We start from the raw sequence: 27,954 nt of genomic DNA, 5'->3' as shown, positions 1-27,954 counted from the left end.
TAAGTAAGGATAAAAAGGGATACAAGGTTTCCAAAAATAAATGGAAAAACAGGTTCTATACAAAAGATTGGGAATCAAAATGGTATCGCATTCCACAGAAATTCTGGAAGCTGGAAATCAATAAATGCCCACAGAAATCTGAGGAAACATTATTTCCAAACTAGAAATCTGTACTTCATAAAACAATACATCGAGAATAAAAAAAAATGGCCAGGCACGGTGGTCATGCCTGTAATCCCAGCACTTTGGGAGGCCAGGGTGGACCAGGAGTTGGAAACCGGCCTGGCCAACATGGTGAAACCCCGTGTCGACTAAAAAAAAAAAGACAAAAAATCAGCTGGGAATGGTGGCACGCACCTGTAACCCCAGCTACTCAGGAGGCTGAGGCACGGGAATCTCTTGAACCCAGGAGGCAGAGGTTGCAGCGAGCCAACATCGCACCATTGCACTCCAGCCTGGGTGACAGAGCAAGAGTCCATCTCAAAAAAAAAAAAAAGATTAAAATTAAAATAAAGGCATTTTCAGACATGTCGTTTCTAAAACAATATTACCTCTGATGTGCCCTTTCTCAGAAAATTGGTGGAAAATATTATAGCTCTGCCAAAATGAGCAGATAAACCAAAAAAGTGAGAGTCATGGGCTCCGTCAAAGGGAGAGGAGAAGGGAACGTGCAGTGTGAGGTGAAGACAAGTCCTGAGACCACCACTGGGTGGCAGATCTAGAACAGACCAGGAATGGGGACGACCCCAGGAGAAATGTCTGAGGAAGAAAGAATGAAACAGAATGTCCAATGTGCTCATATGGATCAAAAGGAGAATCTCAGTTCTGTCTGAATCTGGGACTGAATTAGTTACAGATCATTACAAAGCTAAGTAAATGAAAAGGCAAGAAAGGAAATGTCACTATAGAATGGTCCAAGTGTGCATAATACTTGCAGTCATATTAATATAAACACTAAACCTGATTTAACTAAAGAGATGGGAGGAGTACACAGGGAATGGGGAACAGCTATGAATCTTAATGTTTTTGTTTTGAAACAGGGTCTTACTCTGTTGCCCAGGCTGGAGTGCAGTGGCGCAATCTTGGCTCACTGTAGCCTCAACGTCCTGGGCTCAAACTATCTGATATGGTTTGGATCTGTGTCCCCACGCAAATCTCACGTCCAACTGCAATCCCTAATGTCGGAGGAGGGACCTGGTGGGAGGTCACTGGATCATGGAGGTGGATTTCCCTCTTGCTGTTCTCATGATACTGAGTGAGCTCTCATGAGATCTGGTTGTTTAAAAGTGCGTGGCACCTCCCGTCTCTCGCCTCCCCCTGCTCCGACCACGTAAGACGTGCCTGCTTTCCCTTTCCCTTTGGCCAAGATTGTAAGTTTCCCGAGGCCTCCCCAGAAGCAGCAGCCTGTACAGCCTGTGGAACTGTGAGCAAACTAAACCTCTTCTATGTGTCAATTACCCAGTCTCAGGTATTTATTTATAGTAATGCAAGAACAGACTAATACACTATCCTTCCACCTTAGCCTCCCGAGTAGGTGGAACTCTTCTAATTTTGCTTATTTTTTTGCAGGGATAGGGTCTCGCTATGTTGCCCAGGCTGGTCTTGAACTCCTGGGCTCAATCAATCCTCCTGCCATGGCCTCCCAAAGTACTGGGATTACTGGTGTGAGCCACCATGGCTGGCCTTAAATTTTTACTTTTTTATTTTTAATTTTTTTTTTTAGATATTGGTTCTCTCTCTGTCACCCAGGTCAAAATGCAGTAGTAAAATCCTGGCTCACTGCAGCCTCAACCTCCCTGGTTCAAATGATCCTCCCACTTTAGCCTCCTGAGTAGCTGGGACTACAAGCATGTGCCCCCATGCCTAGCTAATTTTTTAATTTTTTGTAGAGCCAGGGTTTCGTTATGTTGCCCAGGCTGGTCTTGAACTCGTGGTCTCAAGTGATCTTCCTGCCTTGGCCTCCCAAAGTGCTGGGATTACAGGCGTGAGCCACACTGTGCCTGGCCTGGTCTTAAATTTTATCTTCCACAGTAGAAAGTCAATAAATAATTTCTAAATCTTAAAAAAAAAAAAAAAAAGGCAGTATAAACATGTTAGTTAAAATAAATGGCTACCTCTAGGCAGTAGGAATTGGGAATGGGAGAGATGAGGCAAAGGATTGATATTGGACTCTAAAACTGTGTGACATAGTTCTTTGATGAAAATGTGCTAGACATGGCTGGGTGCAATGGCTATCATCTCAGCACCTTGGAGGCTGAGGAGAGAGAATCACTTGAGGCCAGGAGTTTGAGACCAGCCTGGACGACATAGTGAGACCCCATCTCTACAAAAAAATTAAACATTAGCCAGGTTTGGTGGCACACGCTTGTAGGCCCAGCTACTCAGGTGGCTGAGGCAGGAGGATTACTTGAGCCTGAGAGTTTGAGTATACAGTTAGCCATGACTGTACCACTGCACTCCAGCCTGGACGGCAGAGTGAGGCCCTGCCGCTATAGAGAAAACATCTGGTGGAAATTTAAATTAAACTTTAAGAAAAGGAAGTGAAGGAAAAGAGGAAGGAAAGAAGGAATGTATGCCTGGAGAATCTCAAGGTCATCAGAAACCAGCTAGGCACTCTACCCAATAAACACTGTTGACTGGTGAAAACGAGTATGAGCTGAAGAGCAGAAAGAAAATCAAGAAAGCAGTAAACATTAGAGGTTCAAACTGGGACATGTAGGATACTGACCTTTGTTCTGTTTTCTTCGGCAAAGCCAGGTGTATCTGTGTCTGGTGGGTAAGCAACTGTGATGTAGACATTATATGGCTTCACCTGCATTTCAAAACAACACATGTACCTTCAGTAACCAAGACACACCGAGGTCCTACACTGCCAACCTGCACTGGCTGCCCTGATTCCCAAAAAGCGGTGAGAACAATGGGGTGATTCTGTACGCGGGGAACTACACCAACTGCATTGAGAAATCCCTCTCCGTGAAGATGATTCCAGAATGAAGGCAAAAAGCTCACCCTAACCTAGACCCGAGAAAACAGCTGGCCCTAAAGTATGGCAAGTCACCTCCTTTGCAGTGTCTTCCGCTCCTGCTGCCCAGGCAGAGGCCCTGAGAGACATCCAATGAGGAGGGCGGTGTTTTAAAAACAGTCCAGTTCTCACACGCACTGTACAACATCCAAGCCCTTTATCAAGGCAAATGGGACCGGTCTGCCCCTTCTTTCTTCACCAGATTGCACATCTGTTTTCCATTCAGACTGCTTCTGACACTCTTGTGTTAATTTCATCCACAAAATACACTGGGGTCATTAAAATCTGCTGCCCTAGCCCCTTCTTGTGCCCCAGCCCAAAGCCAGTCCAGAACTGTCCCTGAGAAGTCTGCTTATTCCAGAGCTTCCTGTACAATTGGCCTCTGTCCATTAGGAGGTCAAGAGTCACCTCCTCCACTGAACCAACGAGAACCACTGGGTAGAACCTCCAAGACAGACCAGCCAAGTACCTCCCCTGTGGACAACCTCAACCTGCATTCACATAGGGAAAGCCCTCCGCCTTATCTGAAACTCTGTGTGGCCCCTCTCAATCTGACACTTGGAGTAGGTTGTTACACTTGTGTGCCTCACCACCTCGCCTGCACACTTTGCGCTTCACACCCCCACTCACACACATAACCCCAACAATTCCAGCAGATTCTTCTGCTGTTGGCCGGGACACACCCTCCCACAGATTGCTCAGCCACAGCCCTGCTGCACACACTTATCTCGCCCTGCCAATTAGCAACTCTAAGAGCAATGGTTCATACCGTGAAAATCTCTTTGCCATGATTTTTATTTGGTATTGGCTCACTCTTTCATCCCTAGGAACACACCTAAGGGATCTGGAAGCGGAGAGGCAGCTGACAGATCAGCCACTGCACATCTTCAGGAGGGTACCCTAGGCTGAAAATCAACACCACACTGCCTAATGTGACGGCCTTTAAGAGTAGCCCAGGGGTCGGGCACGGTGGCTCATGCCTATAATCCCAACATTTTGGGAGGCCAAGGCGGGCGGATCACCTGAGGTCAGGAGTTCGAGACCAGCCTGGCCAACATGGTGAAACCCTGTCTTTAGCAAAACTACAAAAATTAGTTGGGTTTGGTGGTGGGTGCCTGTAATCCCAGCTGCTCGGGAGGCTGAGGCAGAAGAATTGCTTGAGCCCGGGAGGCGCAGGTTGCAGTGAGTTGAGATCACACCACTGTACTCCAGCCTGGGTGACAAGAGGGAGACTCCATCTCAAAAAAAAAAAAAAGAGTAGCCCAGAGTCTCATCTCATGCAGCCCTTTTCTTCCCTGGTTCCTTCAGTGAAGCAGTTTTGAGGGCTTTAAGGGAAGCTGCAAGGGGAAGGAGAAGCACGCACAGGCCTGCAAGCAGAAGATCCAGGCCAGCCACCCTGGAAAGTGCAGTCGTGAAAGTGAGATGTCTTTGTGGGTTCCATTCCAGTGCAATTAGGGCGTGGGACAGCCCATCCACTGGGCATCGCCAGGGCATGCAGCTTCACAGCCCAGCCATGCTCATAAATAGCTCTGGATTGGGGCCAGGTAATGAGGCAGATGAGCCAGAAACTCGCTTCCACTTGTTTTTGAGATAGTGACTTACGAAAGCCTCGTCCTCCCCAGCCTTGCCCTCCACTGTGCACCGACCAGAGAAAAACACCACAAAAATCCCAGCGAGTTGTCATTAGGCAGCCCACATCAAGACCGACACTGACTGGCCAGAAACTCACGAGTGCGCTGCCCCTCTGCCTTCTCTCTCATGGTAAAGGAGGATGCTGGCTCCAAAGCTAATGGAAGACAGGATTACAGAGCAGTGCTTCTCAAAATCAAGGTTATGGCTGCATTGCCAAAGGTTAAAACAGCTTTTCAGAGCAGCTTCTTCATGAGGTAGGAAGACAGATTGCTGGGCTTGGGAGAAACCAGTCCAATCGCTTCTAGATTGGTATTGTCGCTACGCCATCCAACCAAATGACTCTCCCAGTCTCTGGCTGGATACCTCCAGTGGCTAGTCACCTCACCATTTGCATATTCTTTTATTTATTCATGCAACAACGAGCACTTATTGAATTACTTCTACATGCCAGTATTGTTCTAAGAACAAAGCATAAGGGTAGGATTCTAGTTTCCTGAAACTCTTGGTCAAATAATTTGCTAAAGTCTGAATATACTAAACCACATCTACACCTTCTTTTAATCAACTGAGCTCATAATCCTGTCATAAACAAAAATGAGGGTAGATTGGCTTTACTTGTTCTTATAAGACAATGCTAGCTCCCTGAGATCACCACTCTCTCTAAGAACAGATGAGCCAGGTCCTCACTGAGTCCCCCCTGCTGCCTGGTCACTGCTTCTCCTCATCCCTGTTGCCTGACCATTCTCTGTGTCCCTCACTCTGCCCCACGCCCATCCTATTACTTCCTCCCTTCTCTCTGGCCTCAACCTCAAACAGAAAGACAACTGACCACTTGTTCAAAAACCGATTTGTGGGCCGGGTGCAGTGGCTCACACCTGTAATCCCAGCACTTTGGGAGGCCAAGGCGGGCAGATCACCTGAGTGTAAGACCAGCCTGGCCAATATGGTGAAACCCCATCTCTACCAAAAATACAAAAATTAGCCAGGCGTGGTGGTGGGCACCTGGAATCCCACCTACTTGGGAGGCTGAGCCAGGAGAATCGCTTGAACCAGGGAGGCAGAGATTGCAGTGAACTGAGATCACGCCACCGCACTCCAGCCTGGGCGACAGAGTGAGACTCTGTCTCAAAACAAACAAACAAACAAACAAACAAACAAACACAGATTTGTTATTAAAATAATCCACACAGGATGTGCTGTTCCCCATTCCATCAAAACAAAGACGGTGGGGGCTGGAAAGATTACGGCTGTGTACAGGAAACTCCGGAATTTAAGCTTTAACTTACTTTCAGACCACAGAGGGAAGAGATGGGAGGAGAGGGGCATGATCAGGGTAAGAAAAGCAGAAAAGGGAGCATCAATTTTTTTTTGTTTTTGGCTTGGTCTCTGCTACCGCATCTTTAGCTATAACACACCTCAGAAGTCTGCTTTCCAAAAGATGAACTTTTAAAATCTTTACATTTCTTCCTAAAAGACTGAGTAAAAAAAGACCAAAAAGTGCCAACAATGCATTCTTTCAAAATTACTCATGGTACCCATAACAATGCCAGGGTCCTACCTTAGTTTGGGGGCAAAGGGAGGTGGACAGAGAGACTTCAAAGTTAATTAAACCCAAAGAATTGTTACAAATATTTAGAGGCCAGACGCAGTGGCTCACACCGCCTGTAATCCCAGAACTTTGGGAGGCCAAGGCAGGTGGATCACCTGAGTCCAGGAGTTCAAGACCAGCCTGGGCCACATAGCGAGACCCCATGTCTACAAAAAAAATAAAATAAAATAAGTAAAAAATAAACGAACAACAAAAAAAAAACCAGCAAGGCATGGTAGGACACACTTGTAGTCCCAGCCACTTGGGAGGCTGAGGTGGGAGGACTGCTTGGGCCCAGGAGGTGGAGGCTACAGTGAGCCAAGATCAAACCACTGTACTCCAGCCTGGGCAACAAAGCAAGACTGTGTCCAGAAAATAAAAATTAAAAAAAAAAAAAAAGTATTTAGAGTTTGAGCAATTACATAAGATTTCATTGACAGAAAACACACCTACCTTGACCAAATTATCCAGGTTTCAAAAAAATGCGACTATAATTACTTTAGGGTCACAGTAATTGGTTTGATGCAAGTTCTACTACGAACAAACTAGATTTTGATGATTGCATTTCTTTTCCCCAGAACCTATTTTTTTATGGGATACGTTCATTTTCTTTTCTTTTTTTTAAGTGAGGGCATTTTTAATAGAGTCCAAATAAGGACAGAAGTCATGCAGACTTGAGTGTGCAGACCGGCTACTTGCAGTATGCAAATCACACTTGTCACAGAGATTGGGGGGCTCCGTCTGTACCAGCAATCCACTTTCTTTTTCCTCTTTTTTAGCATCTCTGTTCTACTTGAAGTGAAACCAGGCCACCCCGATTGTACACTTTGCTCTAAATCAGTGAATGCTGACACAGCTTTGCAAAAAGTCCTAATGGGCAGATTCTTCATCCCGCAAACACCCCTTCACCTACACGGATCCGAAGACCAAAGTAAGGGGCCGAGGCAACCAGCCAGGTGAACCAACTAGCTGGACGCATCATCTGCTGCAAAAGGGCAGCAGACCTGGAGTCAAAGCTTAGATCGTGTTATGATTTCTGTCACTAAGTAACTATGTGACTTTGAGCAACACATTGAATGTATTGAAAATGGGGTTTTCCTCTCATTAGGTGGCATTACAACATCTCCGTCACATATTTTACAAAACTGTGATAAAAATAAAATGGTGGCTGGGTGTGCTGGCTCACACGTGTAATTCCAGCACTTTGAGAGGCTAAAGCCAGAAGATTGTTTGAGCTTAGGCGTTTGAGACCAGCTTTGGCAACACAGTGAGACCCCTTCTCTACAAAAAATTTTAAAAATTAGCCAGGCATGGTGATGTGCACCTGTGGTCTTAGCTACTTGGGAGGCTGAGACAGGAGGATCACTTGAGCCACGGAGCTCGGGGTTACAGTGAGCTATGATTGTGCCACTGCACTCCAGCCTGGGTGACAGAGTGAGACGCTGTCTCTAAAAAAAAATAATAAAATAAAAATAAATAAACCAGGTATTCACAAAAGGACTTTTCAAATTTAAAAACTTCAAAAGAAATACCAGTATTCTTTTTTGAAATTTCACAGCCATCAGAGTCCTATTGGCTAAGCATATTATAACTATCTATTATTAAGAGTATTGGGCCAATTGATAACAAAATCTGTGGCTGGTTCCTTTGGTATGAGAATGGCATGGTCTATCAGTCCCTACGTGGCACATAGGGGCTGTCGCTGTCCCAGCAACTCATCTGTACTGCAACACTCGTCCCATATCTAACCAATGTGGTGCTCTATCACACACCATCAAGGTCTCTTATGGGGGTCTTCTAAATAGGGGTCAGCAAACTATGGCCCATGAGCCAGATCTGGCCCTCTGCCTGTTGTTTATAAGTAAAGTTTTATTGGAACACAGTGACAACTGTTCATTTACACATTGTCTACTGAGGCTGCTTTCCTGCTATCACAGCTGACTTAAGTAGCTATATTAGGCACCATTCAGCCTTTAAAACCTAACATATGTACTGTCTGCTCTTTGGTGAAAGTTTTGTCAACCCCTGATCTAAATCATCAACCAGGATTCCCAAAAGCACACTCTTACTATAAGAGGGTTGGCCACAGTCAATACCCTTCTGGGCTCTTAACATTTTAGGCATCCACTGGAGGTCTTAGCTCACATGCCTTGTGGATAAGAGGGGACGACTGTACAGAGCAATGGAAAGAACTTTACCCTGCCTTTTTCAGCATGTGATTTTTGGGTAGATACGTATGTGATGCTCTCTAAGCATTCCTGTGTGACAATAATGTGGAAGTCGGCTTCATGCAGCTGAGATGCAAAGTTGCGCTCATCATGACAAACGCTATTTTGATGCAAATCCTAACTACATCCTTCTTCCACAAAATGTTCTATTAACTATGTAAATAAAAAGCATTCATTTTCCCAACATTTCTTTAAGATATAAAAATATAAATACTGGGAGAGTCAAATTATTGCTTTATTCCAACCCTCCCATTTTACAGATGAGGAAACTGAGAGCAAGTTAAATGACTTGTCTAAAAGCTAAAAATTAGCAGCTGATTCAAGCTCTTCCCTCAAACATGTACTAATTTCATGTATTATTCAGTCATAAGGACAATCTTTTTGTTAAAGAAAAATCTCTATAAAATAAAGTATCTGGTTAACCTTACTCACATTCACACAGTATTAGACCAATAACACTATGAAGATATTACTAGTATTTTGCGTATTAAATTAAACAAGCAAAAATCCCATTAACATTTTGCATCTGTTGTAACTATAATCTTCATGCAACGAAAAATGTTAACTGTAAAACTCAGGGTTGAGCCAATTCTCTTTCACTAATGTCAAATCTAAAAATCTCTAATTTAATACAACAGCAAATGTAAAGAAGCTACAAAACTAAAGTGGAATGTATATTGTTGAGCGGAGAGGAATACATACAAAAATGAATACATTTTACCTCCATCTGCAAAGCTTCTGCCAATCCCCTTATGGCAAACTTGGATGCAGAGTAGGCTGTGAAACCGAATAATCCCAACTGTCCTGCCTGGGAGGACACAAACACGATCCTGCCCACCCGGCGCTCCTTCATGGTGGTGATCACGGCCCGGCTGGGGTACACGCTGCCCAGGTAATTGATGCTCATTAACCTCTGCAGGGAACAAAGAGGCCACATGAGGAGTGCATGAGGTCAAAAGCCTCAAGGCTGTGCTCATGGAGAATTCAGTCTGCTTTCTGGATTTCAGTTCTTCAATGCATGCTCAAGTGACTGGGAAGCTCAACAGGCTTACGGAATGAATGACTGATGACGTTTTGCTATAAATGAAATGTGATTTGAGACCTACCATTATTTGAAGGCTCGGGACCTACCATTTGAAGCCTGTGTCAGTCTAGTCTTGCATTCTGACCATGACAGCAGTTACGTTTTTCCTGAAAACTGGTCAAAGTTAGCTTTCTCCTTATAAAAAGTATACTGCATGTTTGTGGGTAGTACTTTCTGAAAGACCTTTTTAGGAAAGAACTTCCAAGTATTTGTAGTCCTATTGTTTTAAGCAATAAGAAAAGCACAAACAGAGTAGGAGGGTGATTAAAAGTTTTGGTTTCAAGCCTTGGCTCTCCCACTTATTGCCTATTTGATGATGAAAAAGCAAGTCAGACATTCTACTCATTTTCTCGGCTGAAAACAAGGTTAATATGGGTATGACCACATAGGGCTGTTCCAAGGATTAAAAGAGAAAACACAAGGTAAGCGCTAGCACAGCTCTGGGTCTCAAGAACCACTGGCTCTCCCATTATGATGGGTAAGAGTACTAGTAGTATATTTTCTCCTTAACTTAAGCTTTTAATTTTTATTTATTTATTTTTTGCTTTTTTACTATTATCATTTTTTTTTTTTTTAGAGACAGGGTCTCACTCGCTTACCCAGGTTGAAGTGCAGTGGAGCAACCTTGGATGGGTAAGAGTACTAGTAGTATATTTTCTCCTTAACTTGCAAGCTTTTAATTTTTATTTATTTATTTATTGCTTTTTTACTATTATTTTTTTTTTTCAGAGACAGGGTCTCACTGGCTCACCCAGGTTGAAGTGCAGTGGTGCAACCTTGGCTCACTGCAGTCTCAATCTCCCGGGCTCAAGCAATCCTCTTGCCTCAGCCTCTTGAGTACATGGGACTACAGGCACATGTCACCACGCCCAGCTAATTTTTGTATTTTTTGTAATGACAGGGTCCTCTTATTTTGCCTAGGCTGGTCTTGAACTCCTGGGCTCCAGCAATACTCCTGCCCTTGACCTCCCAAAGTGATGGGATTACAGGCATGAGCCACTGTGCCTAGCCCAAGCTCTTAAAAAACTTAAATTTAGGCCGGGCACGGTGGCTCAAGCCTGTAATCCCAGCACTTTGGGAGGCCGAGACGGGCGGATCACGAGGTCAGGAGATCGAGACCATCCTGGCTAACATGGTGAAACGCCGTCTCTACTAAAACATACAAAAAACTAGCCGGGCAAGGTGGCGGGCGCCTGTAGTCCCAGCTACGCGGGAGGCTGAGCCAGGAGAATGGCGTGAACCTGGGAGGCGGAGCTTGCAGTGAGCTGAGATCCGGCCACTGCACTCTAGCCTGGGTGACAAAGCAAGACTCCGTCTCAAAAAAAAAAAAAAAAAAAAACCTTAAATTTTAACTTGAAAATCTAATAATCCGTGCATTAAAATGTTTCAAATATTCAAATATTTGTAAAAATATTAGATCAGCATGTAAATAAAAACTAAATACCTCAATTGGGGAACTTGATATCAATCATAATTCTTTTTCATATTATGGACAGAACATGTACAATCATAATATTTTAGTTCAAGAGAATATTAGATTTTGTTTGTTTTTGTTTGAGATGGAGTTTCGCTCTTGTCGCCAAGGGTGGAGTATAGTGGTGTGATCTTGGCTCACTGCAACCTCTGCCTCCCGGGTTCAAGCAATTCTCCTGCCTCAGCCTCCAGAGCAGCTGGGATTACAAGCACCCACCACTAAGCCTGGCTAATTTTTTGCATGTTTAGTAGAGACAGGGTTTTGCCATGTTAGGCAGGCTGGTCTCGAACTCCTGACCTCAGGTGATCCGCCCACCTCGGCCTCCCAAAGTGTTGGGATGACAGGTGTGAGCCACTGCACCAGGCCTAGATAATCTTTTTAAATGATGACCAGAAACACTGGAAGTGACAGGGAAAAATATCTATGCTATTTAAGTTTAAAAAGCAGAAGCCAGACTATATGCATGCTGTAACTGTAATTACCTCAAAGGTTAAGTAAAAGCACACATGCTCAGAGAGAAGACCAAAGAAGTACAGAAGATCATAACTGACTGAGTTAGGATGCTGGGATTCTCATTTTTTCCCAAAAATGTGTTTTAATAACATGATATTGTTTTGATAATAAAAATGTTCTAAGCCAGGCACGGTGGCTCATGCCTGTAATCCCAGCACTTTGGGAGGCCGAGGTAAGTGGATTACCTGAGGTCAGTAGTTCAAGACCAGCCTGACCAACTTGGTGAAAACCCATCTCTACTACAAAAAAAAAAAAAAATTAGCCAGGCATGGTGGTGGGCACCTGTAATCCCAGCTACTCAGGAGGCTGAGGCAGGAGAATTGCTTGAGCCTGAGAAGTGGAGGTTGCAGTGATCCACGATTGAGCCACTGCGCTCCCGCCTGGGTGACAGAGCGAGACTCCGTCTCCAAAAAAAAAAAAAAAAAAAAAGTTCTAAAAGAATATTTGGAAAACGATGGCACACTGAACACATGTGTTTACCTCAGCTCCCTTTAGAAACCTCGCTAAAATCTCAGCGAAGAGACTCTTTTTTTAAGGCAAGAACCCACAAGAACAAAGAAAACAGGAATAAAAATAACAGCAATAACCTTTTGGAAGCTGAAGAACAGACTGACGAGGGGTAACTAACTTAGCAGACCACAAAAAACTAAAACCTAAGCGGGGAGTGGAGAAACTAAAAAGCCAGATTCTACCACAGAACCCCAAAACGCTCCAGCCACAAGAGTCTCTGGGATGGAGGGAAAGGTGGGCCGGCATGGGGCTGAGACAGGAGTAGGGACTAAGAGTCTACTTAATAAGCAATCAGCTAGAAACAGCCCAAATGACCATTGACGATGACTAGCTAAACAGAATGTGGTCAATCCATACAACAGAATATTATCGCCCTATAAAAAGGAATGAAGTACCCATATATGCTACATGTGGGATGAGCCTCAAAAACATGATGCCAAGAGAAAGAGGCCACACATAGAAGGGCACGTATCATGATTCCAATCATACTAAATTACCAGAGACAGAACACAGTTTGGTGGTTGTCAGAGATCGGGTGTGGGGATGAGCAGGGATGGGGAGCAACTGCTTACCAGGTGAGGGCTGCCCTGTGGGTGATGTGTTTGTTTCAGAAGTAGGCGGAGGTGGTGGTGGCACCGCATTGTGAATGTGCTAACTGCCTCTGCACGGCTCACTTTAAAAATGGTTAATTTAATGTTATATGAATTTCACCTCAATTAAAAAAAAGAATGTAGGACAATGAAAAAAAAGGAGTTAGATCTTAGATGCCTTTCCCCTCTCCGCAGGGCAGATCTGTATCCCTCTTCCAGCCTGGCAGGAGACTGGAGGTTCCGTTTCTAGGGAAAGTAGGTCTGGATAAAGAGGTTTAAGAGAAAGTCTGCCTAGACAGTGCACACAAAGACAACACCACTCTCCCCAGCTTTATTGTCACAGGAGGCTGGAAGACACTCCTCAGGGCTTCTGACCAACCCAAGAGAAAAGATTTACAGATAATGACATTGAAACTACGGCCCACAGATATGACCACACAATCAGCCTTCCAAAGGATCCATTGTCAAACAGGTCCACAAACAAGCAAAGAAGTCCCAGTCACCTTGTTAGGGCCTGATTCCGAAAACACAGCCAAGGGCCTCCAGACTCCCAGTGAACTCTCTCACACCAAAGACAGAGCTACTGGCCTCTAAGAGAAAGTAAACACACATACAAAGCAGAGACAATGAAGGACAAAAGAATTCTCCTTAACATCTACAGGGAGATAAGAGGGGAGATAGCACCAAGAAACCACAAAGAAAAGCACTGAAAAGGAAAATTAAGGGAAGAGTATTGGCCGGGCGCGGTGGCTCAAGCCTGTAATCCCAGCACTTTGGGAGGCCGAGACGGGCGGATCACGAGGTCAGGAGATTGAGACCATACTGGCTAACACGGTAAAACCCCGTCTCTACTAAAAAATACAAAAAAGCTAGCTGGGCGAGGTGGCGGGCGCCTGTAGTCCCAGCTACTCGGGAGGCTGAGGCAGGAGAATGGCATAAACCCGGGAGGCGGAGCTTGCAGTGAGCTGAGATCCGGCCACTGCACTCCAGCCCGGGCGACAGAGCGAGACTCCGTCTCAAAAAAAAAAAAAACAAAAAGGGAAGAGTATTGGGATTCCCCAAGACCACGCCCAGGCTGATGATTCACTAGAAGGTGTAAGTTCTCAGCAGATGGTCCTGCTCAGGACTAAGACTTATTACAGGGAAAGGATGCAAAGCCAAATCAGCAAAAGGAAAAGACACAGGGAGAAAAGTCCAGAAGAAACCAGGTGCAAGTTCTAACAGTCCTTGCCCAGTGGAGTCACACAGGATGTGCTTAATTCTCGCACATGCCAAAGTACCGTGTACAGGCATTTCATTGTATTTATTTATTTATTTTTTTAGACAAAGTCTCGCTCTGTTGCCCAGGCTGGAGTGCAGGGGCGTGATCTCGGCTCACTGCAACCTCCGTCTCCCAGGTTCAAGCGATTCTCCTGCCTCAGCCTCCCAAGCAGCTGGGACTACAGGTGCACACCACCACGTCCAGCTAATTTTTGTATTTTTAGTAGAGACGGGGTGTCACCATGCTGGCCAGGCTGGTCTCAAACTCCTGACCTCAAATGATCCACCCACCTCAGCCTCCCAAAGTGCTGAGATTACAGGCGTGAGCCACCGGGCCCAGCCTGTGTACAGGCATTTTACATGCAAGTGAACTTCAATTAAATTAAAAACTGAAAATAATAAAGCAAACATATAACTGAGATAGAATTCATTTTAAATAAAAATCATTTCCTATCATTAGAAAATGCACCAACTGTGGTACAGGTTGAGTGTCCCTTATCGAAAAAGCTTGGAACAAGAAGTGTTTTGGATTTGAGTTTTTTTGGATTTTGGAATATTGTATTGTACTTATTGGTTCAGCATCCCTAATCTGAAAATCTGAAATCCGAAATGCCATAAGAGGCATTTCCTTTGAGCATTATGTTGGCACTCAAACAGTTTCAGATTTTGAGCTGGGTGTGGTGGCTCACTCCTGTAATCCCAGCGCTTTGGGAGGCCAAGGCAGATGGATCACAAGGTCAGCAGTTCCAGACCAGCCTGGCCAACACGGTGAAACCCTGTCTCTACCAAAAATACAAACATTAGCTGAGCATGGCGGTGGGTGCTTGTAGTCCCAGCTACTCGGGAGGCTGAGGCATGAGAATTGCTTGAGCCCAAGAGGCAGAGGTTGCAGTGTGCCAAGATTGCACCACTGTACTCCAGCCTCAGTGACAGAGCAAGACTCTGTCTCAAAAAAAAGAAAGAAAAGAAAAAGATTGCTGATGCACTGGCAACTAAAAAACATTTTCCATTTTTAAAACATTTCAGGCCAGGTGTGGTGGCTCACACCTGTACCCCCAGCACTTTGGGAGGCCGAGGTGGGCCAGTCACTTGAGGTCAGGAGTTTGACACCAGCTGGGCCAACATGGCGAAAACCATCTCTACTAAAATAAAAAAAAATTAGCTGGGTGTGCTGACATGTGCCTGTAATCCCAGCTACTAGGGAGGCTGAGGCAGGAGAATCATTTGAACTTGAGAGGTGGAGGTTGCAGTGAGCGGAGATCATGCCACTGCACCCAAGCCTGGGCAACAGAGCGAGACTCCATCTTGAAAAAAGAAAAAAAAAAAACAAAAAAAAATTTCAAATCTTAATAAGATGCAGTATCTTTTTATATTGATTTGAGAACCCTAGTGAGTCTGTTCTTCAACTTTTTTGGTTTCTCCTTGTTAATAATACTGATGTCTGACATGATCCAGCATCTCTCAGGTTACAAAGTACTCTCTTGAAAATATGACCTCAGTGAATTGCTACAGTAATCTGTGTCAGATCAGAAGTTCCATTCCCATTTTTGCTGGTTTTCTCACCTATAAAATGTCTAAACTCTTAAGGTTCAATGGTCATGACACTGGAACGAAAACCTTGCTCAGCTTCACCTTGTTCAGCCTTCCTCCAGAGTCTTCTAAAGCTTCCATGGACATCTGAATGCATTCATCTAATTGATTCTTAAAGCTTTTACCCGTGGCTTGCTCTGCTTTTAGTGTATGTGCTACTCCAGTGAGTAAACATTTTTACTTACTTCAAAGGTACTAACTTCAAGATCTTCAAATTTTCCTGACATTGCCATTCCTGCACAATTTACAAGCATGTCCACTGGACCCAGTTTCTCCTGTGCCTAGAAAAATGTAGCAGAGCAGGCATTAAGAAACAGAGAAGAAAAACCACTCAGCAGCAAATCCATGCTGATAAATAAAATTTACAAAACTATTAAACCTATAGAGAAGTTGTGCCCATTGCAAGCCACATAGCAAAATGGCAAGAACAAATCAAAAGTCAAGCACATTGGTGAATTCCAATTAGCCCAACCTCTTACTTGTTTTATGACATTCTCTACTTGGTTATAGTCTTGAGATACGTCAACCGATATGCAAAGCACCACCTGTGAAAAAAGAAAAAAAGTGATCAAAGTTTTGCAGGTACCAAACTATTTTTTAAAGATATTTTTAAAGAAAAGATAATTCATTGAATACAGAAGGAAGCCAATATTGAATGAAGAGATTTCAGTGTTTGCTGATGATGCAATTCGTAGAATCTAATTTTCTTGGCAATTTTTGGAGTTAAAACTCTGAAGAATCTTTTTAAAAATATATAAATGCTCCTCTTGAAATGCCACTAATCTATAGTGACAGAAGGCAGATAAGGGGTTGCCCACAGCCAGGCATGAGGGATGGAAGGAACTGTGAAAGGGCACAGGCCGACCCTGGGGAGTGATGGAAATATTCCATATCAGGGCCTCAGTGCTGATTCCTTCAAAGAGGAATCCTGTCCAAATGATCAAAATTCCTAAGAAAAGGAAACAGCCCTCCCTCCAAATATAACCTGCACATTCTAGTCTAGAGGGGTTGCCCTTGGTTGTAATGTATACCTAGAGTGGATTTTATCCCAACATCCTCAGATAGAAAACATTGTTTTAAAGGTAGTAGTAATTGGCTAGGCATGGTGGCTTACACCTGTAATCCCAGCACTTTGGGAGGCTGAGGCAGGTAGATCATTTGAGGTCAGGAGTTCGAGACCAGCCTGGCCAACATGGTGAAACCCCGCCTCTACTAAGAATACAAAAAATTAGCCTGGCGTGGTGGCGGGCACCTGTAATCCCAGCTACTGGGGAGACTGAGGCAGGAGAATTGCTTGAACCCAGAAGATAGAGGCTGCAGTCAGCCGAGATCGCACCACTGCACACCAGCTTGGGTGACAGAGTGAGACTCTGTCTCAAAGAAAAAAAAAAAGGGCAGTAGTAATCATATGATTAATTTTAAAACATGCCTTTTCATACAGTATTAGACCAGTTACTATAAATAAAATCTATGCCACAGACAAGTGAAATTTCAAAACAAAAAAATGTTAACAAGTCACACACACACACACACACACACACACAAACACAAAGGTCCCTAGAAGCCTGGCAGGGCATAAGAAGGATCAAGCTCATTCTCTCCTGCCCTAGCCTTATCTCCATCTCCCTTCCTTGATGTGAAAGGTAAGTTTCCCACCTGACCTAAAGCCCTCTGGCAGATGAAGAGGTAGAAGGTGGCATGATGAGGAAGCCCAGAGCAGAGACAGTGCTGGCAGCAGGCAAGACTGGCCTAGGCCCTGAACACTGACTCCTGGCTTCACACCATACTCCTTCCTCTATCAGATATTACAGGAATACGGGAAAAAATGGGGCAATTTACAGAGCTGCTGTTTTTCCAATGCTTGTGGGCCTCAGAGAAGGGGGGTAAAGACCACAGTCCTAGAGGAAAAACTCACGTGTGCAGAAGATGTACACAAGGATTTTTACCTGTAGCACAGACTGCAATTGCAAAGATAAAAATACAAAATAAAATAAAAAGAATGGAAACAGCTCAATAGGAGGGAACTGATGGAACAAGCTCTGGTGTACTTCAATCCTAGGCAGGAGCAATTTAAGGCAAATCTACTTAATGCACGTGGAAAGATCTCTAACACTCTGGAGGGGAAAAAGTCAATGAACACCACAGTGAAATACTATTTAAAACTCATCAGAAAGGCAAAAAGTAAAAAGTCTGTCAATACCAAGTATTGGCAGGGATGTGGCACAACAGGAACCACAGTCCTACTTGTGGGAGCTTAACCACTTTGGTGAGGTTGAACAACTGCATACACTACAGCTCTGCAATTTCTTTTCTGGGTATGTACCATTCTTGCACGTGTGCACAAAGAGAATAGTGAAAGCCTTTCTAATAGTAAAAAACAAAACAAACTAACAAAAATACTGGGAACCACCTAAATATCCACCAGTTGCTGAACTGATGAACAAAATGTGGTCTATACATACAATGGAATACTATATATAGTAGTAAAAAAAAATGAACTCCAACTTTATACAGCAACATAAATGAATTTTTCAAATTTTATATATATATATATATATAATTTTTTTTTTTTTTGAGATCGAGTCTCCTTCTGTCACCCAAGGAGTACAGTGCTGCGATCTTTGCTCACCTCAAGCTTTGCCTCCCAGATTTAAGCGATTCTCCTGCCTCAGCCTCCTTCCTGAGTAGCTGGGATTACAGGCGCAGCTAATTTTTTATATTTTTAGTAGAGACACAGTTTCACCACATTGTCCAGGCTGATCTCAAAGACCTGATCTCAAGTGATCTGCCGGTCTCAGCCTCGCAAAATGTTGAGATTACAAGCATGAGCCACTGCGCCTGGCCTTAAAAATAGTATTGAGTGGTCCGGGCGTGGTGGCTCACGCCTGTAAGCCCAGCACTTTCGGAGGCTGAGGCGGGCAGATCACAAGGTTGGGAGTTCGAGACCAGCCTGACCAACATGGTAAAACCCTGTCTCTACTAAAAATACAAAAATTAGCCAGGCGTAGTGGTGCACACCTGTAATCCCAGCTACTCAGGAAGCTAAGGCTTGAACCCGGGAGGCAGAGGTTGCAGTGAGCAACCTCTGTGAGCAGGTTGCAGTGAGCAACCTGGGCAACAAGAGCAAGACTCCATTTCAAAATAAATAAATAATATTGAGTGAAGAAATCAAGTTGCATAAGAAGCATAAAGAATGAAGTTATACAAATTTATAGAGAAAGAAAGTAGATGAGTGACTGCCTAGCTGAGAGGAGGCTGGGAGGAAATGGCAAGTGACTGCTAATACAGACGGAGATTCTTCATGGGGTGAGGAAAACGTTCCAAAATTGATTCTGGTGATAGTGGCGCAACTCTAGGAATATATTAAAAATCATTGAATCATATACTTTAAATGGGTCAACTGTATGGTATGTAAATTGTATTTCACAAAGCTGCTAAAAAATAAGAATGATATAATAAAAGAAGTAGAACTAAATATATTGGCCAGGCACGATGGCTCACACCTATAATCTCAGCACTTTGGGAGGTCAAGGAAGGCAGATCACCTGAGGTCGGGAGTTCAATACTAGCCTGACAAACATGGTAAAACCCCATCTCTAGTAAAAATACAAAAAAAAAATTAGCCAGGCGTGGTGACATGCACTTGTAATCCCAGCTACTCGGGAGGCTGAGGCAGGAGAATCTCTTGAACCCAAGAGGTGGAGGTTGCAGTGAGCCAAGATGGCACCACTGCACTCCAGCCTGGGTGACAGAGAGAGACTCCATCTCAGGAAAAAAAAAACAAAAAAAAAAGAACTAAAGAATATATGATTATGTAGAGTCATGTGCATATATGGTAAAATTAAAAAGAAAAAGAGGCAGGGCACAGTGGCTCACTCCTATAATCCCAGCACTTTGGGAGGCAGAGGTAGGCAGATCGCTTGAGCCCAGGAGTTAAAGACCAGCCTGGGCAACATGGTGAAACCCCATCTCTACCAAAAATACAAAAATTAGCCATGCATGATGGCACGTGCCTATAATCCCAGCTACTAGGGAGGCTGAGGTGGGAGGACTGCTTGAGTCCAGGAGGTGGAGGCTGCAGTGAGCTGAGATTGCACACCTGCACTCCAGCCTGGATGATAGTGAGACACTGTCTCAAAAAAACAAGAAAGAAAGAAAAAAAAAAAAAAAAGAAAGCATCAATGCAAAAAATTGCGTTGGCGTTTGTCCCTCCAGGAATGAGAAAAGAGGGACAAGGCTGCTGTGGGGCATAGTGGTGGCTTCAGAGACCCTGATCATTTCTACTTCTTAGGCTGGGTGATGGCTGTGTGATTATTAATTTTGTTATTACGTTTTATACTGAAATATAAACATCATTGTATTCATCAAAAATTCCATAACCAAATAAATTTTAAATATTCCTTTCTTCTTAAGCATTTGTCTAAAGTTCATTTAAATAAATAATTAAAATGAAATTATTTGCCAGTAAAACATTCTGTTATTTGACCATTTGTAGATATGAATGTGTGAGGGAGTCTATTCATTTTGTGTGTGTGTGATATTCTGAGTTACTAGACAATTCAAACAATTCCACCTTTTAAAAAACAGTACAATATGTTTTTGATTGGGAAAATCATATATGCTTTCAATTAGCTATTCACAATTGAAGTAACCCTGTTTTTCCTTTATACAACTGTGCTGAGTTATACAGAAAATGCATTCTGAAGACAGAGATTTACCTGTTTATCATTAATAGAGTGCATTTCAATTTCTTTCTTTGCCTGCAGCAGCTTATCCTGAAAGCAATACAGAACAATTAGTCCTGGTGATTATCTATATGCATGTCTGTTTATTGTCAAGGAGAGAAAACAAGCAATTATTTCTATGTGTATGTATTAAATTCCAGAAAACACACTACACAGTATCTACATTGCATAGACAGACTGGGCCACAGCCTATAAAAGAAAGAAGATGTGAAGTATGCTAAGCTATGAATAAGTGATAATAAGTTTGAAAATTAATTACAGAGAATGATAATAGAAAAACTGATAAACCTCAAAACCCCTGTTAACAGTACTCATTGCTGAGGCCGACTCTACAGTTCTAATAAATGTCTTATTATTTAGTTGTGATATAAGAAAAGAACAACTCTATTAATATGCAGTGCTCCCCAAAGTTGAGGGTATGTGTGACTCCCTGTCAACAGTGCTTTTTGTCCAATATTTTCTTCTATTATAAAAGCAAACATAGTAAGAATCACCTTTTGGATAGACTGAGTAAACTAGGCCTGGCTACTATAAAATAGTCTTAAGCAAGGTTATCCGTGTAATTGTGTAATTCTTCCAAGGTCCTAATTTTTTTTGTTTTACTTAATCCCAAGAAAACAGGTATCAGATTATAGTTTCTTAATTTGCTGTAAAAAGTAACTTAAATAATATCATGCAATAGAGAGGAACCAAAGCGTAAGCGAAATCTTCCAAAAGGTAATGCAGAAAGGTTTCTAAACCTGAATATGTCTATAATGAAATAATACTGTCCTACGACTAAAGATACATACAGCTTGACTTTGCAAAGACTGGAATTATAAATTACATTAGAAAAGAAAGAATTTTTCAGCCAGGCACGGTGGCTCACCCCTGTAATCCCAGCACTTTGGGAGGCCAAGGTGAGTGGATCACCTGAGCTCAGGAGTTTGAGACCAGCCTGGGCAACAGAGCGAAGCCCCATCTCTACCAAAAATACAAAAACTTAGCCAAGCGTGGTGGCGAGTACCTGTGGTCCCAGATACTCAAGAGGCTGAAGTGAGAGGATTGCTTGAGCCTGGGAGGCAGAGGTTGCAGTAAGCCGAGATTGTGCTACTGCACTCCAGCCTGGGCGACAGAGTGAGGCCAGGTGCAGTGGCTCACGCCTGTAATCCCAACACTTTGGGAGGCTGAGGCAGGTGGATCACTTAAGGTAAGGAGTTTGAGACCAGCCTGGCCAACGTGGTAAAACCCCGTCTCTACTAAAAAAAGAAAAAATACATACACACACACACACACACACACACACAAATTAGCCAGGTGTGGTCACACACACCTGTAATCCCAGGTGTTCTAGAGGCAGAGGGTACAGTGAGCCAAGATCGTGCCACTGGACTCCAGCCTGGGTTACAGAGCGAAACCGTGACTCAAAAAAAAAAAAAAAAAAAAATGAATGAATTACTCAACACCACAGGTTCTTCATTCAGCTCATTCATTTCTAGCAATCCAAAGGCCCCATGTGAGCTCCTGAGGGCCTAAAATGCTGGCCTTCTCTGCCTCCACTTTTATTTACTTGCATCAAAACTGGTGTTTAAAACTTACAAAATGCCATTTCATTAAATTTGTGTTTTCATTTATGTAAAGTGGCTTCAATGCCAAAGCAAATTCATTGTTAGAAAAGTCAAGCTATAAATATAAGGTAGCTAATTTTGCCATTCTTGGTTTGTAAAAGAAATTACAGATGTCCAGGCCAGGCGTGGTGGCTCACACCTGTAATCCCAGCACTTTGGGAGGCCGAGGCGGGCGGATCACAAGGTCAGGAGTTCGAGACCAGTCTGGCCAATATGGTGAAACCCTGTCTCTACTAAAAATATAAAAATTAGCCAGGCGTGGTGGTGCGCGCCTATAATCCAAGCTACTCAGGAGGCTGAGGCAGGAGAATCACTTGAACCTAGGAGGCAGAGGTTGCAGTGAGCCGAGATCATGCCACTGCACTCCAGCCTGGACAACAGAGTGAGATGCTGTCTCAAAAAAAAAAAAAAAAGAAAGAAAGAAAGAAATAATAGAGGTCCAAGCCTAAGTCTGCGACATTATTTAAATTTTCCCTCAAGGCCCTTCCTGGCCTGCCATTCTTACTGGGTCCTGTCCAGCCCTCCACCCACTTGAGCAGTTACCATACTATCACCCTCCTTGCGCATGGGTGAGTCCAAGATCCCCACAGAAGTATGCCATGCTGACATTCCCAGGCTCTCCATCATTCCTCCCTTCATTTCTTCATTCAACAAACACGTCTGAGCATGTGCTATGTGCCAAGCACTATGCCAGGCATAGAATTGCAGCAGCGGACGAGCCAGCTCTGAGGTCACTTTCCTCCAGTCCCCATATGGGGAGCAAGAGGATGTCATGACAGTTCATGTGCACACAGTGTCACTGCTTTGTGCTCTAAAAACAACTTTGGCAAGACAAAAACAAGCCCTGACAAAAAATAAAAACAGATTCTGTGTTGACTTGATACAGAAAAACACATTTTGCTAAACTTCTAGGGAGGGACGAGGTTCCTCTATGGTGTCTACATTTCACTAAAGATATCTATCATGTCTTAAGCAAATCATAGGGAAAAATTGTAGAGAAACACCTACACACCTTCAGGCATCAGCTCTAGAATCACTGCTTCCAGCACTTTAGGCCTGGCCGAGGGCCCTCCCTGGCTTCCTATGGCCAGGTGTGCTCCTTAAACTAGACCTTGGCCTCTCCCACCTCAGGATCTGCAGTATCTATGACGTTGTCGCCTAATATGCCAATGGTACTAAATAAATACTTGTGGGCCCGACCTGATTTCAACAGAGAAGTGTTTGGCCTAAATACAAGAGAGAATCAGTAGTTCAAGAAACACATCTCACACCAAGGAAGAAGCGCTTTCTAGGTGAATGCTAAGACGTTTAGCACAGCCTCTTTGACTAATTTCAAGTTGAAGAAGTCAGTCGGTAATAATGAATCTAGAAGCCTCACCTCATTTCGTGCAACCAGAGTTATAAAGGCTCCTTGTTTATAGCACTCAATGGCAATGCACTTCCCGATGCCACTGGAACCTCCTGTAACCTAAAACAAAATGATAAAATATTCTTAGCACTTGAAATCTCCCCTCTGTAGGAAGTTTTTTTATAAAAAACAACTATGACAGGCTCTTGAAATGAATCTACAAGAACTAAATGGTTAGCTGTTGTAACTTCTTCATCCCAAACTTAATGACTGGAGTAAGTGTAAGCATGAAAGATACTATCACAAGGCCTGCTGCTCTGACTGTTTTCTTACTGAACCATAAATTGCACACCTATAATATTTTTCTGAGTTCACTGGTGGAAAAGTGTCCTATAAATCTAGCTCGTAAATAATATATTAGTCTGCCTCTGATTCCAAATCCAAATGAATCTTATTTCCTTAATGCACCTTTATGCAAGATTAGCTCTACAACAGATGAAAAGAATGGCCACCTGCATATATATTTGAAATGACTGCTTAGTATGAAAGTAATATACAATCACAAGGAAACTCTGAAAAGTAAAGCTCTTCTTGCCCTATTGTACCCCTGTCTACAGTTCAGCTATACCGGCTGTCTTTCAATTCCATGCACCCTCCAACCACAGTATCTTTGCACATCCTACTTCCCTTGCAAAGAATGCTCTTCTCCCCACTTCATCTGACACCTACTCGCCCATCAAATCTCAGGTCGAATATCATTTCCTCAGGAAAGGCTTCACTGTCTCCCCTGCCCCGACACTGACACACTTTTCAGCACTATGTTTCTTCTTTATGACATGCACATAATAAACAGCGCTAGATTTGTGTGATTATCTGATTCCAACCATCTCTCCCATCACCTACCCATAAACTCCATTAAAAACACCAATGCTTTTCCTGTTCCCCACTATATTCCTAGCACTTAGCATGGGGAGGGCTCAATATATATTATATATTTCACTGAATAAGTGAACAATGCAACATTATCTGTCTTCCTTTCTTTTTTTTTTGTTTTTTTTTTTTTTTGAGAGAGTCTTGTTCAGTCACCCAGGTTGGAGTGCAGTGGCGCAATCTCGGCTCACTGCAACCTCCGCCTCCCGGGTTCAAGCGATTCTCCTGCCTCAGACACCCAAGTAGCAGGGATTACAGGCGTGCGCCACCACACCCAACTAATTTTTGTATTTTTAGTAGAGATGGGGTTTCACCATGTTGGCCAGGCTGGTCTCAAACTCCTGACCTCAAGTTATCCACTCTCCTTGACCTCCCAAAGTGCTGGGATTATAGGAGTGAGCCATCGCACCCAGTCATATCGTTCTAGTCACTGTCCCATGCAAATTACATAATATTGCATAGTATTGCGTCTTGTTTTTTAAAAATTATAACCTATTATGTCAAAAAACGAAAAGGTTTCACAATATTGCATCAAATAGCTAAATCAAAACTTAAACATTTCCCTATAATCAGACATTTAGATTATTCCTAATATTCACTGTTATACATAAATCATGCTGGGAGGAAAATCTCTGACTCCATGTTAGGATTTTAACATCATTGGGAAGTGTCTCCCACGCAAATGCACCTATCTCTATGGGACTCATAGGCATCCCTTACTTCTTTTTAGCTTCAACCTGTCATCACTGAAGAGATTTACTTGGTGGATAATCAGCCAGTTATCAGCAGAAGATTACTGTAAAAATATAGCTGTTGTTGGCTGGGTGCAGTGGCTCGCGCCTATAATCCCAGCACTTTGGGATGAGGCGGGTGATTTTCTGCTTTTTTCCTGCAATTTTACTACTGTAACTAGATAGATAACACTACTATATAAAATTGTTCTAAAAATGAAACAATTGTTTTAAGTTTGTTCTTAATTATGTACAGTCTAACCATCAGCCCCCTCTCCCAACAATACCGCCCAGTCAACTCCTAACAAATCTCAAGAACAATAATTACACTTTTCACTCTTCTTATGACATTAAAAAAGAAGACAGATGGTGACACCATGCGAATTATTCATGTCATTCTCACATTATTTAGAGTCTGAAATAATAATCCTGCATATTAAAGCAGGATGGTAAAAATAAGAAATTCTTCTTGGTCCACCTGAACAGACACAGCATTTATTATTTCACCTACGACCTGCAGCGGGATGGGGTTGGAAGGACTGGAGCCAAGGTTCAGTGAAACTGTCTTACAAAGAAGGAATTCCAATTTTCATTCTGCGTTTAACTTTACTTTTTGCAAAGTTATGCTCTATAAACACAAGCTCTGAAAGGATCCAACGTTTAAAGCCATGCTTTTGAGGCAGCAGTTCTCTTGCGGATGTAAAACTTTCAGAATTTAGTGTGCCAAGTTTTGCCTTTCTCCTTATTTGTTTTTTGTAATGAGTCCACAGTCTTTCCCCATTAGGAACAGGAGGTGTTGGAAAAAGCTAATAGCTTTACAAAGGAGAAATTAAAGAGATACATTTTCGCATTCACAAACCCTTCTACAGATTTAAAGTACACTAAGAGAAATGACCATCTTATCTTACACCAGCTCAGCAGGGAGGCTTGGATCTCCGGTGCAGAGATAGGACAGGAAGAGGTGTGCGGCCAGCTTTGTAATCAACCCTCCTTATTCCTAACTCCCCGATTCACTATGCCTCGGGATTGGGAGATCCAAACAAGAAAGCTGGTGAGAAAGCCACTGCAAACGGGGAAGTGCTGGGCGCAGGTAACGAGGCATTCTCTCTGTTTAAGAAAGGTGCCACATTTGTACAACAGGGATCGCTGAATATGCGAGCTTCCGCCAAGAAACAAAAGACACCCATCCACCTCTCCTTCATTCCTCGCACACTAGCCCTGTCATTTAGCTCATCCTTCCCACTAGGAAACAGCAAAGGATTGCATTGGAGCAGCAATCAGCAGATGCCACGCTGAGCTCAGAGACAAGCAGTGTAGACGGGACAGGCGTCCCAATACCGCTAAGCCACCACCGCCAGCCCGCTGGGTTCTGAGCAGTTTCCCCAGGTGAGTCACTTCCTGGAATCCTCTGGCAGCGGCTCTTCCAGTCACTCGCACAGGCCATCTTCCAGTTCCGAGCTGCCTCGGCGGGTCCCGGTGGCTGGGACCCCACCTCCCCGCTGTTTGCCCCCGCCCGGGACCGTGCGCCGCACCCTGCGCACCACCGACCCCTGTGTTTTGGCAAAGTTTCTCAGCCTTTCTGTGCCTCAGTTGACTCATCGGAAAAACTGAGGACAAAACATCCACATCCCAGGGATGTTGCGTGGATTCACGAGCAGCCACCGAACCCCTGGGCCCCGGGAACCCTGCGGCTGGCGCGGTCCCCCGTCGCACGCTCTCCCGCCCTAGGAGGAGCCCGAGGCAGTGGAGGGCGGGTCCGCGAGGCCGGGTGCCGGGGCCGGGGCGAAAGCGCCGGGGTGGACGGCGGCAGATGACCTTCCCCATTTGGCCATGCCTTCCTGGAGACCGCGGCCTGGAAAAAGGGACGCAGGCGGCGCGGCCTGGGCGGCAGAAAGGCCGCGCGGGCGGGGAGGTCGGGGCGCAGCAACAGGAGGCCACTCACCACCACATGCGCCCCGGGCAGGGCGAGGGGCTTGGGGCTGATGAGCGGAGACACCATGTAGAGCAGCAGCACGAAGGCCACGAGAAAGGCGGCAGCCAGCAGCAGCATCGCTCCGCGGGGCCCGGGGCCCGGAGCGGCCGGGCGGGGGGCGCCAGGCGGGGCGCGCAGGGCTGGGCGGCGGCGAAGCGAGAATCACGCGCGGTGGGCGGGCGCCTGGAGTGTTTGGGTTTGCGGGCCGGGGCGGGCCGCTGCGGAGGGGAAGAGGAGGAGCCGGCGCGGGCACCACCCAGGCGGGGCGGTGCTTCCAGGGGACGCGTAGGCTGCCCCCGCCGCCACCTCCGGAATCGCCTCTGGGGGGTCGCCGGGTGTCTCCCACCACCACCCCCTCGGGACGGGGCCCACAGTCCGCAGCCTCTCCCGTGGAAACCGGGCCTCCCGTCCCTGAGCGCTGCGAGCGGGCTCTGGGCAGCGCCCGATGCGAGCGCTCCGGGAAAGGCTGCGAAGACTGGCTCTTCGGGGGCTCGAGTGGCTTCTTAGGACCCCCGCAGGGCGGGGTTTCCAGGCCTGCCACGGCCTCCAGTGTGGGCGTGACGAGCGCTCCTCCCCGGAGTTCCGCCCTCGGCTTGGGACCACCCGCCGGGATGCTCGGAGGCCCTGGGGCATCGGAAAGGGCGGCTGGAGGCTCCCGGAGCCGGATCAGCCTGGGAGCCCGGCGACTACGCTCTGAAATCCTGGGCTCCATTCCGTATTTTCTTGGCGTTCTTAGAAGATGGTCACAGCCCACTTTCGCTTTTCGGAGGACCTGAAAGCCTTAACAGGGAGTTCTGAGAAATCACCAAAGTAATTCAATTTCATTGAGTTCAGAGTTCATTTTTACCAAGCAGGTTCAAAACAAATAAACAACAAACGCAAACAACTCAGCTTTATTAAGGTCTCATTCACATACTATACCATACAATTCCCGATTTAAAGTGCATAATAGGCCGGGCGAGGTAGCTCAGGCCTGTAATCACCGTCCTTTGGGAGGCCAAGGTGGGCGGATCACTTAAGATCAGGAGTTCGAGACCAGCCTGGCCAACATGGTGAAACCCCGTCTCTACTAAAAATACAAAAATTAGCTGGGCATGGTGGCATACGCTTGTAATCCCAACTACCTGGGA

The 27,954-nt window shown here is 44.7% G+C and overlaps 1 protein-coding gene across 2 annotated transcripts in view; it reads right to left on the bottom strand.

Moving 5' to 3' along the window:
- Positions 1–26,996, bottom strand: part of KDSR (3-ketodihydrosphingosine reductase) — a 41,305-nt gene extending 14,309 nt beyond the window's left edge. Inside the window, exons 1-7 of one of the 2 annotated variants that reach the window (XR_013408071.1) lie at positions 26,795–26,990; positions 23,222–23,311; positions 20,210–20,266; positions 15,971–16,036; positions 15,677–15,772; positions 9,192–9,383; positions 2,729–2,812 (exon numbers count right to left, since the gene is read on the bottom strand). Coding sequence is in view for 1 of the 2 variants with exons in the window: in NM_001257943.1 (NP_001244872.1) it covers positions 2,729–2,812; positions 9,192–9,383; positions 15,677–15,772; positions 15,971–16,036; positions 20,210–20,266; positions 23,222–23,311; positions 26,795–26,902 (693 nt within the window). In the remaining variant the exon portion in view is untranslated. 2 annotated transcript variants of the gene reach the window in all.
- Between the last annotated feature and the right edge of the window lie 958 nt (positions 26,997–27,954).

This window comes from Macaca mulatta, chromosome 18 (assembly GCF_049350105.2).
Source record: "Macaca mulatta isolate MMU2019108-1 chromosome 18, T2T-MMU8v2.0, whole genome shotgun sequence".
NCBI lineage: Eukaryota > Metazoa > Chordata > Mammalia > Primates > Cercopithecidae > Macaca > Macaca mulatta.
Note: the sequence above shows the minus strand (reverse complement) of the source record. Positions and strands in the feature narration are given on the sequence as shown.